Genomic DNA, 15379 nt, shown 5'->3' on the forward strand with positions numbered 1-15379 from the left:
AACCATTCAATTAGATCAAATGATATCGCCCTGTGGTGCTCACCATTCAATAACTCAGCCAAATAAAAGAGCAAGCAGACTCCCGCAGCTAGACGAGTAGTCATTTTCTGGGGAGGCCGGTCAATAGGCTAGGTGTACTGAGCTGCTCTTTTGTGCAGGCTACACCCCATACATACCTGGGACAGCTGGGATTCATCTCCGTTCATCTCTGTAATCCCACTCATCCATAATTAATCCGCAACACCAGGAAGCAGTAAACAAGATTTATAATGGGAAAGGCTCCTCTCCCTGTTGTTATCCTCAATGGGCAAATTTGCGAAACCTCCAAAGAAGGATTTTAGCTTATTATTCAATCTGCCGGCTTTTGTCAAGGGTACAGCCATCCTCTTTTGATTTGCTGACACCACTCTTTCTGCACCTCTTGCCCCCTTCTGTGGTGTGTAATGGCCCTTAGAGGTAGATATTAAGACAGTCGGTTGCATTGGGCACCGCCATATTGGTGGAGACCTTGATGAAATGGCACTCTTGGCAAAAGGGAGCGATTTCTTTCATGAGCTTGTGTCATGGTGAAAAATATTGTGAATCACAAAAGACTCACTGCATTACGTAAGTTCTGCAAGTGTATCTTTGATATGTAGAGTGGTAAAGGAAATTGCCAGACCTTGCTGATGTCTTAACCCAGCAGAAAAACTTTGAATTATTTGCTTTGGTTTTGGGTCATCTCCTTAAATTACATTCCAAATGATGTTTGATAGTGCTGTGTCATATTTACTTTGGCTGAATTTGTTTCTTCGTGAATAAAATGATGTGAAGACATTCCAACGCAAATTAAAATGCAGCCCTCAGTATCTCCGTTCAGCATTAGTAACTCTATTCCTGTCATTACATACTGCTCAGTGATCGCTCATTTACCAGGCAGACGGCCCCAGAAAATAAGAAACTCTACTGAGGTGTTTCACACTGATGTCTGTCACTGTTTTTATTTCAGTTAGATTTTTTTTCTCACTCTCTGTTTAAGTCTCACTCCGACTCCCTCGCTCTATTCCCTCTTCTCCCTTTTCTCCTCTTAATCACTCTATGCCTTCTTCTCCCCATCTAATTCTCTTTATTTTATTTTATAAAAGTCTACGGACTTTTAGTGCATTACGTCTAAAGACTTAAGTGCATCGTTGTGTCCTGTTTCGATCGAATAAAATTGATTAAACATGGAAAAAGTTGTAATTCTCCATTTTTCTCTCTGTCTGTCTATGTATTGCTAGCCGTCTGCACTCCAATAACTTGCACTGTGACTGTCACCTGTCGTGGCTCTCTGATTGGCTGCGGCAGAGGCGGGGCCTGGCCCCCTTCACACAGTGCATGTCCCCCACCCACATGAGAGGTCTCAATGTTCCTGATGTGCAGAAACGAGAATTCATTTGTACAGGTGCGACACACACACACACACACACACACACACACACATCATCTGTTAAAAACTAAAGCCGTTGTTTAGTCAATAATCTTTCCATTTTCTGAAAATACTGCTTATCTTGCACAATCATGAAATGTACATTTAATGATGCATAATGTGCCATCATTAGCCTGTATAATATAAGCAAATATGTCTTTGTTTCCGTACAATGTTCTATGCAATGTTCTAATAGACCTCATTGTTTAATTGGTGCAAATATTCCCATCCAGGGTATGTTAATTAAGCCCCTCTGCCTTCCCCTTCTCATTAATCACCCGAGGAATATGCTCCAATGACAAAACGGGAATAATTAACCAGCAAGGAAAGACAATAACGCAATAACGCTGTGTGTGTTGTGATCATGTTCCTGTATTAAGCGCAATAGAGAACGGTTTACACATGCGTCACGCAGATTGACTTTGGTATTTACACAATTTCCGTTCTGAAACGATACCTCCATGTTCTGTGTTTATTGTATTTTTCTTGCGTTTTAATCAGCAAATTAGATCTTCCTCTCTCCTGCCGATTTTGTTTCCAGGCCCTACTCAGTCAGAACCGAGGTCTTGTGCTCCCCAAGCGTCCGTCTGTCCTGCCAGCTGCACCTGCAACAACAACATCGTGGACTGCAGGAGAAAAGGCCTTACAGAAATCCCATCCAATCTGCCAGAGGGCATCGTAGAAATGTGAGTCTTCCCTCCCATCAAATCAGACACACGCCGCTCACCTCTCACCGTCCATTTTTATCTCTCTCTCTCTTTGCCTTTATCTGTTTTTGTCTATTCTTATCACTTTCACACTGTCTCATTCTGCTCTCATTTTTTTCTCTCTTTATTCTCCATGGCTCTCTGTCTCCAGTGCAGTAAACACATAAAGTCACTGTGATAATAGCCAGGTTCACTTCTCATCTCCTCCTGTCGTGTAGCGCAGACCATTAGCGCTGCACTTCACAACCTCATTAGCAGAAGCGTCAGAACTCTGCCGGAGCTGCGGCTTCCTCCGGCTCAGGGTCCTTCACATTTTCTTCCGAAGTTCAGGACAATTATACACGCAGCCAAAGAGATGGAGTCAGGCAAATGAGATCGCTCCTGGACCCTGTTCTAATCAGGCGCCCTGCAGTGGACCTAACTCACATACACACACACACACACACACACACACACACACACACACAGACTTTAGCTCTGAGATACTGTATCTCCTCAAAACTGTTATCATATATGACTGTATGGTTCAGATAAGCTTTAGAACACATATCTCACTTCCTTCACGATGGCGTAACGTACATATAGCGATAGCCTTCAGAATGTTTGAACTTTTTTGACACTCTTAATTACTTCCATATGAAAATGACATTAGGATTGATTTATTTCAAGTGCGCCATAATAGAAGTCCATTTATTCAAGGCCTTTTTTCCCAAAAGGTTTTGGAATAACATTTTTAATGACTCGCATTAAACTAATGCGACTAAATGTGACCTCAAATATTTATCAAATGCAGGTTTGTGCTCTTGAATATGTAAACATTTAGGAGAACGTTACTAATTTAAATTTTTATTTAAATAGTACATTTAATCAGACAGTCTTTATGGTTACACACACACATTCAGCAGTACAGAAGGGAGTGTGTGTGTGTGGGGGGGGGGTCTGGTTTGGTGTGTGGGTGGGGGGGTTGCTGATTGGATTCCCACCGGCTTTGCAATGTCTCAGCCTGTGTATTTGATATACATATTGATCGTACGGCTCTTGTTTGCACCAAAGGACGGATGCGTAATTGCCCTGATATGTACCGTTCCTCGTCCTGCACTTTCTGCCAATAGTGTATGACCTTTGTGTAACAAACGGTTGCACTAACCAGATACATTACTCAAGCGGTGCCCCCGGCCTGAAACCAATAGCGTTAATTGAATGATGTACAGGCCGAACGTCACTGTGTTTTGGGTTCGTTTTGACCGAGACGTTTGCTGTGGCAGCTGCCAGGACTGAATCATGGAGCGTGCCAGAGGAGATTGAAAACTCAAACCCATTTCCTCTCAATCTGCACCAGTCTTTCGATCTGCATCAAACGGCTCGATGCCTTACTCAGTAATTCACCTGTAGGAGCTTTAACTCCCAGCCTGAGCTCATCCATACAGAAATGAGCCAAGACTACAGGCATCTGTATGCTGGCAAAGATGGATTAGTTTGTGATGAAAAAAGATACCATATGCAGACTAATGTCTCTGCCTTCAACTTGCAGGAGCTCCACATCATTTTTTTTTTTTTTGTGGAAATACATAAAAACATCAAAGCAAGCATACACAATATAACACACAACACACACAGGCCTAAAAGCACATATCTGCATCCTGCCAACACTGTACATGCTCTCGCTGCGTTGTATGTAACGCTAAACATAGAACTTTTGTTGCTGAAGTGTAAATTAAGAGTCACATTTAACCTATTTTTCTTTTTGCAGTCGACTGGAACAAAACCTGATTAAGAGCATTCCACCTGGGGCTTTCTCTCCATATAAGAAGCTGAAAAGAATGTGAGTATTAGCCTCCTTTGCAGAGAGACAGATCCCGAGAGGGGCATTTACAGCAACCTATGCATAGCAGTGCTGTAAACACACTGTTTATGTGTCATTCCTTTTCCTTGCCACATCAGCACTATTTGCTGGTTGCACGGTTGCACGATTTCCAATAACCTTGAGTAGGTTGTTGCTTTGTTGTGTTTGTAATTTGGTTGTGATCACATTTTTTTTTTCTTAGGCGTCAGGGTAATGCATTGAACTGCCAACTCTGTTTACACTTCAAGTGACAATATGAATGTAAAATGTGATAGCAAGGTTCCTGCTGCCTCACATGTTGTCCTGCTGCTGCAGTGATGTCTGTTAATAAAAAACAGACATATTCTGATCATCTCAAAATATGACTTTAATATAAAATAGTACTATATACTATTATACCTTATATATATACACACACACACTAAACCAAAAAGTACAGCTCTAACTCAGAACATTTTAAATCTCTGACCCCTTTCAATAGTATGGAGCACCTACAGTAATTACATCAGAGTGTTTGTCCTGTATACTGAATAGAAACGATAAAGAATTAGTGCAAGCACATTCATATAATTATGTGATATGAATTACTATTATCACTGCAGCTGTAGAGAATTAATCAACCCTATGACCCGTCAGATTCAAGATTTCTGAATTGTGGTAATATAAATTCCTTTTGTATTTTAATATTATATCAATTTCCTCTTGAATATGTCATTCTCATGCACCTAGAGTAAGTGTGATCACAGCTATTAATAAACTCATATTATTACTAATAAACGCAGACATCGACAGTGGAACGAGGGGAATGTTTGAGTGACGTGTAAGTGCCTTGCAGTTAAAATCTCAAAAGTGTTTGGGTTTTAAAATGCTTTTGGTGAAAAACATCTCTCTTTTTTTTAGCCACAGGCATGCGTTTTAACGTCTCTGTCCCCTGTCGGCTTTTCAGAGACCTGAGCAAGAATCAGATTTCGGACATCGCCGATGACGCTTTCAGTGGCCTGCGCTCCCTCACCTCACTGTGAGTATTTTGCCATTCATATGCACACACACACACACACACACACACACAGACACACACACCACATAGCTGCATAAACAAATGCACTGACATGCTCACAGGAATGTTTCAGATTCTTTCATCTTTTTACCATTTTTCAACCAGCTAATAACTGTCTTTGGTAAATGACATGACATAAGACAGCTGTTGAATAAGGGAAATAAATTAGCATGTAGGGCAACAGTGTTTGTGTTTGCGTGTGTGTCTGTGTGTGCATGGACGCTGACATCTTCACGGTATGAAAGCAAGAGACGGCTTCCATTTACATCACCTGAACAAGACAGAAAAAGACATGACCTCCGCCTGTGCATATTAATTCTATTAGATCGCTCGGTGTGAGCTCATCTCAGGCAGCTGAAGACATGACAGTCCTCAGTCTTTAAGCACTCACTTATTGCCTGTGCTACAATTAAAGATCTGCTCACTTACACAGGCTATATTTACATTTCTGGAACCCTGAATTCATTTGGATTGTAGGTTCAGAGTGAACTGTTTATAGTCTAAACCCTGTAATGTTTTCAGAAAATGAGATTGGGGAAGAATTTTTGTCTAGAAATAAGTGGAATTAAACAGTAGTATCTGCCTTGAAAGCAGTAATAAAGGCATGACGTTACTGGTTTTACTGGTTTATACCGGTACATTCTTGAGGTGATGAGGGGGAAAAAATACAGGATAGTGGAATTATAAATCATTATTTTTTGTACAATAAAGTTAAACAGAACTAAGTGTTTTTAAACGATGTTGATTATGTTCACTTTGTTACTGTATATACGTCCTGCAGTGAGCACAGGGAAGTCTTTATGGTTACAGCAGGAGATCTTGGGTACAAATCTACAGCATCCAGATGAGATTATGCACTAAGGCAATGCTGACACACTACAAATAATTATTGTTAATGTACTGAGTAATAACAACGATTTGTGTGCCTCATTCTGGTTCATAATATTACCTGCATGCCCAGGCCACCTCTATTCTTAGAAAATGTGGAACAATTTAAAACCTTTTTCCTCACAGGATGATTTTTTTTGTACCGAGTTTGTTTTGCGATCATGCATGTGAAGGTTAGTAATCAACTTGATTACTTGATACACTATATAAGATGATCCTTGCACATATAGCTAGAATACATCATCATCAAACATTAGACCTAACAACAAAAAGGATGTCTGAAAGTAAATGTCTATGCTTAATCAGTCAGTGCAACCTGGACTGTTGTGGGAGATGCAGTGGAAAGAGAAGTATGTCATGTATGGTGTGGATTAGCCTCACATATGGTGTGTGTATGGGGTATGGTGTGGATTAGCCCCACAGTGGCCATGCTGAGGGGGTTTACAGAGCTCTCTTTTCTGTGTTTCTGTGTGTATACAGGGTGCTGTATGGGAACAAAATTGCCGAGATCCCCAAAGGCTTGTTTGATGGTCTTGTCTCCCTGCAACTGCTGTAAGTACTGTTTCTATCCCATCTGCAACCAGTAGCAACAGGAGTGTGTGTGTGTGTGTGTGTGTGTGTGTGTGTGTGTGTGTGTGTGTGTGTGTGTGTGTGTGTGTGTGTGTGTGTGTGTGTGTGTGTATACTGATTCAGTCCAGCGTGGACTTTGTGAGAAAGAGCTATTTCATTTCCCCCCTGCTCCGGCTCATAAAAAGAGCTCAAGCACAAAGAACAAAAAGAGCATCTTGAAGTCTGAAATCTTTTCCAACTCTCAAATGCACCGTTTGGACGACTTGTTAGAGGAAGACGCATTGATATTTCTTATGGTGTTTCTCCACCGCCTCCTCCTCCTCCTCTTCCTCCTCCTCCTCAGGAGTGTACCTAAGGTCATTAGCATTTAAATTGGACATGATTACAAAGCATATCTCCCACACCTCGTCCTATTGATGTAGACACAGAAACATTGCTCAGACATGATGCCTGTGTTTAGTGGTGTAATTTGAGGAAATCAGCGTGTTTTAATGACCTTGTTGGAGCTGCTCTCACACTTGGAGGCAATATAGGTAATCTGGCTGCGTCCTTGCTAGTGCATCGCCGGATCGAGCCGAGCATGGACACGTCAGCGAGTTATTATCAGCCAGGAGCACGTCGATTCCAGCAGTGCTGCCCTGCATCCTCTATTCTTTGCCTTGTTAGTGTCCTAATGAGTCACATTTCCTGTGTTTTTGCGATTTACATTTTTTCCAATTTAAATGCACCGTTTCTCAGAATGCTCCTCAGAGACTTGCAGCCTTCTCGTAGTAAAAAAAAAAAAATCTTATATATCATTCTCTAAGTGAACGAAAAACTTAACATTGGTTTCTTAACATTCGAGGGGAAATAAACTAAAAATAATATCACGGTTGTAATATCACTATTCATTCCCTCCAGGAATGAATGCAAAATCAAGCAAAATCTATCATATTCAAAGGAGCTTAAAATCTTTTTTGTTTTTGCAGATTTAAGGTCATCACAAGGCACATATTTTTTATCACCAGTTATTTTATTTTTATTATTATATTTTTAAGTTTTATTTATTTATTTATTTTAATTTATTTTTTACTTAAGGACAACACCATACTTTTTATCCATTTAAGAATTAGTTTGACATTATGGAAAATTTGCGAATCATTTTGGCACCTGTTATAGCTTATGTTACAGTGGCTAGAAACATTTATCCCTATTCACACCAGCCTCGATTTATTTTTCTTACTTACGTTAATAAGATAAGTTAATTACAACAAATTATTAAGATAAGAAAAATGCAGCTTTTCCGGTATTGTCAAAGCACAAGGTGACTCACTGACAATGGAGACTCCTTCCATAGATGTTAAATAAAAGTCTCCATACAGAAAGCTGGACCATAACAATGATTAGATTTTTTTGTTTGTTTGTTTTGGTGTTTTTTGTTTTTAGAAAATCATTCAGCATATAAAGCCTTATGAATTAGCTGTTACTATGTAAACAATAGCATGTTAGAATGAACGCATTAAAAGAAACCTCAGATTTGCAGTAACAGCAAGTCTTTAATATCCAGTTTGTTTAACGGCATATTAAGCAAAGAAAAATAGTTCATATCTGGAGCTCTTTTTATTAAGTGAACTGAACTGCACTGAATACTATATGTTTTGTTTTTGTTTTTTTTAAATTTCATTAAAAGATCTCCTTAAACCAAATATATTAACTTAACGTGAACTCCGGATCACTGACAGCAGCCTTTTTTTATTTTTTCTGGGACTTGTTTGTAGTGGCAGAGGAATCAGGACTACTCCTAAGGATTTTTGAGCTTGTTTGGGGACTTTAAGACCTTCATGTATTTGGCTGGAGGTGTTCTGTGTTTTTGACTGAACTGTACTGGGAGCATAAAGCAGGTTTTGGCAGCTTTAATGTGTTTTTTTGGAAACACTGCTCTAATGAGTTTAGCTAGTACTACAGTAATGCTGTCCATCCAAAGGAAACACCATACAAAGTTACAAAAAAAAATGCTACTGAAATGTTTGGTGATGTTTTTTGTCTCGCCTTGTTGTGAACAGGGTTTCCTTGTTTTCATCTTTTTTGAAATCCCCACACCTAATTAGCTCCCCCAGTGAGCAGGCTAACGATGCGTGCATTCACTGCGAGACAAAGCCTCATTAGAACGGCTATCCGTAATTAAACACAGGCTCCGCATTAGTCGATTGTCATGCAGTCTAAGTAAGAGAGACGTAAAATACTGAAACAAAGCAGGTGGAAGACCAGGGCGTCTGGATGTGAAATTTAACAAAAAGATGCAAATGTGCATGTGGTTTTACTAAAGAACCAAAAAGTGTAGATGTGAGTGTATTAGGCTGAGTGTATAAAGAGTTTTTGGTTGGCTAAGTGACCGTGAAATCAAACGTGTATCGTGAATAGCTTCCAGTAAATTGTACTTTTTTCTGATGCACTGTGGAAATCTGGGCGAAGCAAAATGTAGCCTGTGATTTTTCCATTCTGGTTTACAGAAATAACTTCTGAAGTTATTTGTGATGCTGCACTCCTTCTGTACAGATTGGCATGCCAGCACAGCGGCATCATGAATTTACAGCATCTCTGACTCTGTTGGTGGTTCCAGGACATAAAAGCGCTCAGAGCGAGCCACGTTTTTTACTCAGCCCTGTGAAGAATGAAAAAAAAAGTCTGTGTCCTTTAAATTGTCAAAGAATTTTAGGTGGAATTGCCAGGAAATGGGCCTTGGAGGTGCTAAGCTGGCTGCTTTATTCAGACTTATTCAGTCAAGATGTCTAGATCTGGACCTCACAAGCACCTCACCGCCCTTTTACTTCGACCCTACTTTGCTACCCTTTTACTAATCCCTGAATACAACATCAATATATCCAATATACAACACAAGAACAAGTCAAAGCTCCTGCTCTAATCAAAAGGCTGAATAGTAAATTTGATCAGACAGATGGACTCCGGCATGTATCATATTAGTGTATTGTGTAGTCTAACTCATCGTGGCTCTGGCTGAAGGATAAAATGTCTTTTTTGTCCACTCAGGCTGCTTAATGCCAACAAGATCAACTGCCTGAGGGTGAACACTTTCAAAGACCTGCAGAGCCTCAATCTGCTCTCTCTCTATGACAACAAGCTGCAGACCATCAGCAAAGGCCTGTTCACCCCGCTGCGCGCCATCAAGACCCTGTACGACACACACACACACAAACACACACACACACACACACACTTCTCAGTCGACATCAGCAGCACACTCTAGTCTCTAAGCAACCACCCTTGATCAGATTTCACATACATGCTTCATACTTACGAATCAGTTAGTCCCCTTGTTATTAAAAGCTCCTAGTTAGCTAATAGTGAAGTGACAAAATAACGAAGTTATTAATACCCACACATTTTAATAGAGTGATATTAAAACATTTATTATTATAAAACAATTATATTGTGTTCCGATATAACATTTTCAATTATTCTCTTCCGTATTTCCTCTTCCTCTTTTCCTATATTTCTTTCCTTCTCACACCCTTTACCTCCTCAGACATCTTGCTCAGAATCCTTTCATGTGTGACTGTCACCTGAAGTGGCTGGCTGACTACCTGTTTGACAACCCCATCGAGACGAGCGGTGCACGTTGCAGCCACCCGCGCCGCCTTGCCAACAAGCGCATCAGTCAGATCAAGGGCAAGAAGTTCCGCTGTACAGGTAGACCTAACACACTCTCTCTATATCTCTGTTCTCTCTCTCTCTCTCTCTCTCTCTCTCTCTCTCTCTCTCTCTCTCTCTCTCTCTCTCTCTCTCTCACACACACACACACACACACACAGACACACACATGCGCAGAGGTTTCTCTGATCACTGTTTTACTCTTGTGAGTTCAAGGACAATATCAGAGGTTTGGCACGTTACCTCAGCACTACACGCATGCCGGCCAACAGTACCACCTAAAATGAAATCTTTCCAGGAAAGTGTTGGAGACATGTTTGGGCATGTTGAATAGATCCATAAATATACATATAAGACCTTGATATCAGACATAGAGTGGACTTCTGTCAGAGTTCAGAGTTATTGGTCTAATAATCTAACAAGCTAACTGGCTGTTTAATAGCTAATTGACTTGTTAGCTGCTCTTTGCCATATCATTGAAGGGTAAATATTTTGTATATATTGTTTACAAAGCCTCAAACACCCTAATTAAGGCTTAAAGGGATATTCAGTGACAATGATTTTGTTAAAAATACAGCTTTTGATTACACAGTAAAATTGTTTAGCAATACTAATTAAGTTAGTAAGGTATCTGTCTTTTTAAACAGCGAGTGCATTATGTTAGCAAATTAGCTAATGTTAGTTGTATGATTTTATCATGTAATTAAAAGTAGCAAGCTACAAGGTACATTAGCTACATGCTTTCTTGGAGTAATTACAGCTAGCTACCAAGTTTGCTAGCAATGCTGGCTAAACAGCTGTGAATTTAGCATGTTTAGGGGCATTAGTTTTTTACAGCTAGTGTGAAAACTGACTAGCTAACAGCTAATGATTCCTTCAAACAAGATCATCAGGTACTAACAGGAAAAAGCAAAAGAATCAATGCACCATGACATTTTTGTTGAATTTACATCACTTATTTGAAATCACAGAGAGAGGAACCTCTAAAATCTGCCAGTATGCTGCATGTGTGTGTGTGTGTGTGTGTGTGTGTGTGTGTGTGTGTGTGTGTGTGTGTGTGTGTGTGTGTGTGTGTGTGTGTGTGTGTGTGGTTTCTCTGGAGAGGGAGCTGTGTGGCATCCTCAGGCCTGGAGCAGTTCTACATACACACTGCCAGGCTTCAGAGTGCTCATGGGACATCACCAGGATACACATTAGAAAAAAAAAATGTCACAGTGCATTTTTGAAGGTTCATCAGGAGCAGCGTGACAAAACGACTACGAAAGTAAAGCCGCCCCTGTCGATTGTAGCGAGCATAGTGTGTGTTCGATGCTGTGCGCCGCCGCTTGCTTTGATATTAACCCCAGGATTTCCCCTAATTACAGCTCTGCCTGTGTCCCTATAGCAGCACAGTAACAAGCACAGCAGGAGAGCCAACACACACTCAGAACCAAGGGTTTGTGTGTGTGTGTGTGTGTGTGTGTGTGTGTGTGTGTGTGTGTGTGTGTGTGTGTGTGTGTGTGTGTGTGTGTGTGTATGTGGGTGGGTGTGCACAACATCAGAGGGCTTCGCTGCACTCCTTTTTTTGTCCTGTGTGTGCCAGTCATGTCTTTTTCTGTTTGTTTGTCTATCTGTCTGTGCCCTTATGTTGTGGCCAGAGCTCTGGTCCCCACCGTAATAGAGGCGAGGAAATTGATGAATGCTTTTCTCAGTGGCTTCCTGCTCTCTTCCTGGCTGCTCCTCCACCTCTCTCCTCCTCTTCCTCTCCTCCTCTTCCTCTCCACTCCTGGCCCCGGGCCTCCAGGCCCCTGGTGCAGCTGTCTCTTGTGCTTGATCTAACCATGTGTCGCCGCCTACACTCGCCTCACATGGTTCCGTCAAGCACCAGGGACCGCTGGACACACTCGCACGCAGCATGGCATTCTGGGATAGGGCACCTCTCGCCCAACGCAAGGAGAAGAACAAGGCAGCGTTTGTCAACTCGAAAACAGGAGCTACATTTGAGGACATGTTCTGTGTCTAGGACCTTCTGCCTTAGCAAGAACGTCCTGAAAAGGGCTTAAACCTGTGTGTCCCTCATTTTCTAATGGACACATGCTCAGACTTAAAGTGTTCCAGTGTCAAGAAGACTGGAGTTTAGGTTGAATTTGACAAGCTGATTCCAAACTCATTATGTGACATCATTACTAGCCATTTTCTTCTTTTGCTTTTTACATTTTATTGCTATTTCCTTGCGAAGTCATTTTTACAGTTTTCTGCCCAACTGCACTGATACAGTAACTTAGGAGAGTTAACTAGCTTCCATACATTTGAACACTGTAAAAATGTAGATGTAAACCAGATGTAAGTAAGTGTTACAGCCTAATCAACAAGTAAAATCGTTTAGAAAAATAAAGATTTAGATATGAGAATGATCATTATTGAACTTTGCTTATTATTTACATGACTTTTTTAACACATGAAGGCAGGATGTCCCCCTTTTTATGCCACTAGGTTTAAAATGCTGCCTATATTGTAATCACACAATATAACACTTTTTAAACATTAGATAAGCTAGCATGCTACATGACTCTTATGCTAAATGGCCTGGAAAGTTTTCCATGTTACGTAAAAACTTTTTGGTCTAATCAAGTTGTTTAGCTAATGTTGGGATCATATATTTAATCACACAATGTAATAGACTAATTGACTATCATTTGATACTAAATTGACCAGATTGTTTGCTAGCAATCTACCCAACATTAGGTAAAATATTTTGTTGTGTAATTAAAGATATTAGTCCAGATTTCTAGCAAGGTAGCTAATGTTAGATTAATTATTTTCCTAGTCCGGGTTGCTAGCAAGTTAGTAAAGTTGTTGTGTACTTAAAGGCACGTTTGATAACATAATCTTATTGTGTTATAATGTAATGTGTAATTAAAGATATTATCTTAGTTTAGCATGCTAGCTAACATTAGTTACAAAATTTTAATCTGTTGCTGAAGACATCAGCTATTTGATTGTGATTATACTGGTAATCAAGCTAGCGACTAAAAATAGCAGCTACTTTTATGAATTCTTTTATCAGCTATCATCACAAGGACTATTGTAGTGATGTCATTTGATAGGGTTTGCAAATAGCTAATGAAATTTGCCAAAAGCTAAGGTCTTGTTGATGCACAGGCGTGCTCAACAAAGTCCTGTATGCTCCTGTAGGACAGTGAAAAAAGAGGAGAGGAGGAATAATATAAACATTGCCCGTGGAAAGACATCGGTCATATGACTAAGATATAGCTCAATGAAGCAGCGCCTCCTGCTCCCCAGAAACCTCCTCTGTTTTTCTGTCAAAACACATCTCGGAAGCGGACCTCCAGCAAGTGACCTCACGCTGTTTGGTCAGCTTTATCAGTGCACACAGACGTTCCTCAGCAGAAGATGGATGTTTGTTTAGAACTAGGCATGTGTGGGGAGTAGGTGTTTGTGTTTGAGTGTAGGGATGTCTGAGCGTGACGGAGTAGATGACGATCTGTAATGTGTTACTGTGACGCAGTGTTTGGATTCATGTTTCCTCAGATGTGTGTGTGTGTGTGTGTGTGTGTGTGTGTGTGTGTGTGTGTGTGTGTGTGTGTGTGTGTGTGTGTGTGTGTGTGTGTGAGTGCAGACATGTAAATACGCATTATAGCTGCTTTCTCATTTTCTCTCTCTCTCTCTCTCTCTCTCTCTCACACTCTCTCACTCTGTCCTTGGTGTGTTAGGTTCAGAGGACTATCGGAGTCGTCTAACAGGCGAGTGTTTTCAGGACCTGGTGTGCCCTGAACGCTGTCGCTGTGAGGGTACGGTGGTGGATTGCTCTAACCTCAAACTCACCAGCATCCCTCCTCACCTCCCTGAACACACCACTGATCTGTAAGCAATCACACACACACACACACACACACACACACACACACACACACACAACACACACACACACCACACACACACACACACACACACACACACACACACACACACACACACACACACACACACCACACACACACACACACACACACACACACACACACACACACACACACACACACACACACACACACACCTTACCCCTAAGGATGGCTGACACACACACAATGAATGTATTTCGCAAACTCACATAGCAGAGTTACTGGGCACAGTATAGAGTCATTCACAGAGTCCATCTTTCTGCACTTTGCTGTAGCTCTCTGCCTCTCTGGCCTGCATGTCCGTTCCCTGTCCTCTGTCTTTTTCTTTCTCTTTCTGTTTCACATATCTCATGCTGGTCGATGGTGAATGACTGCCACAGGCTTTTCCGGGACTGTTAGGCTCATGTTGTACTCAAGCCATTCCCCCGATGCCACTTGCCCTTCTGCTCATGTGTAGAGGACACGGCTGGCTTTTCCCTCTGCTTTCCCATCAACTTCACTCATCAGTCATATCCTAGGTCTCTTCCACCTTCTGTATCTGTCTCCTGTTCTGTCAATTTCTCTTCAGCATGCAAGTGCAGCCTTGTCCTTCTCAGTGTCCACATCCTTCCACGCATCCATGTTCCTACTGGAATGATATTCTGACTCACATATTCTGTCCACTCCTCATTTCTTCCCTCCATTACTTTTACTCTCAAAGGTGCTTTGTCAAAGATTCATTTGCTTCCTGTCTTTGTCCTTTTCTTATTCTGAACTCTGCCCTGTCATGTCCATTGTGAGGCTTTCTTTCCTATCACAGCTATATAATCTCTTATTAAAAGAATACTCTAACCTTTTCTTGGTACCTGGTTTCTATATATCTCAACCTTTCCATCCAAAGTGGTCTGCTTTTCAGAGATAGAAACCAGGTACCAAAAAAACATGTATCTTAGGACTAGGATAAGATAAAAAACATATATATTAACAAATAAAAGACTAAACAATTAGTGAAAAATATGCCCATTTTCATGTAAAATATATTGCCCCAACAGGTTTTTTAGAGTTTATTGGTTAATTTTTTGGTGTTTTTCTTTTTTTTTTTTTTTTGCATCTGTAAAAAAGAAAAGAAAAAAGAAGCAATTCCTTTAACAGCAAAGGACTGAGAGCACATACATGACATTAACATTACACTTTGCTTTAAAATATTAAACATTAATCAGGAAATGTATAGAATCTGCTCGTTCTTTGTCTCTGAGTATGTGCATGCTTTGTTTTTATTCTATTTGTTGACATATTTTTATACCTTATGTATCTTTATCTCTATTTTACTCCATCATA

The 15379-nt window shown here is 40.6% G+C and overlaps 1 protein-coding gene across 1 annotated transcript in view; it reads left to right on the top strand.

The window, feature by feature from the left end:
• Positions 1–15379, top strand: part of slit3 (slit homolog 3 (Drosophila)) — a 165484-nt gene that overhangs the window by 110136 nt on the left and 39969 nt on the right. The window contains exons 8-15 of the mRNA XM_027135848.2: positions 1260–1423; positions 1989–2133; positions 3905–3976; positions 4944–5015; positions 6423–6494; positions 9540–9683; positions 10036–10199; positions 13874–14024. Of these exons, the coding sequence (XP_026991649.2) occupies positions 1260–1423; positions 1989–2133; positions 3905–3976; positions 4944–5015; positions 6423–6494; positions 9540–9683; positions 10036–10199; positions 13874–14024 (984 nt within the window). The remainder of the gene's footprint in view (positions 1–1259; positions 1424–1988; positions 2134–3904; positions 3977–4943; positions 5016–6422; positions 6495–9539; positions 9684–10035; positions 10200–13873; positions 14025–15379) is intronic.

The sequence above is a fragment of the Tachysurus fulvidraco genome, chromosome 17, assembly GCF_022655615.1.
Source record: "Tachysurus fulvidraco isolate hzauxx_2018 chromosome 17, HZAU_PFXX_2.0, whole genome shotgun sequence".
Classification (NCBI taxonomy): domain Eukaryota; kingdom Metazoa; phylum Chordata; class Actinopteri; order Siluriformes; family Bagridae; genus Tachysurus; species Tachysurus fulvidraco.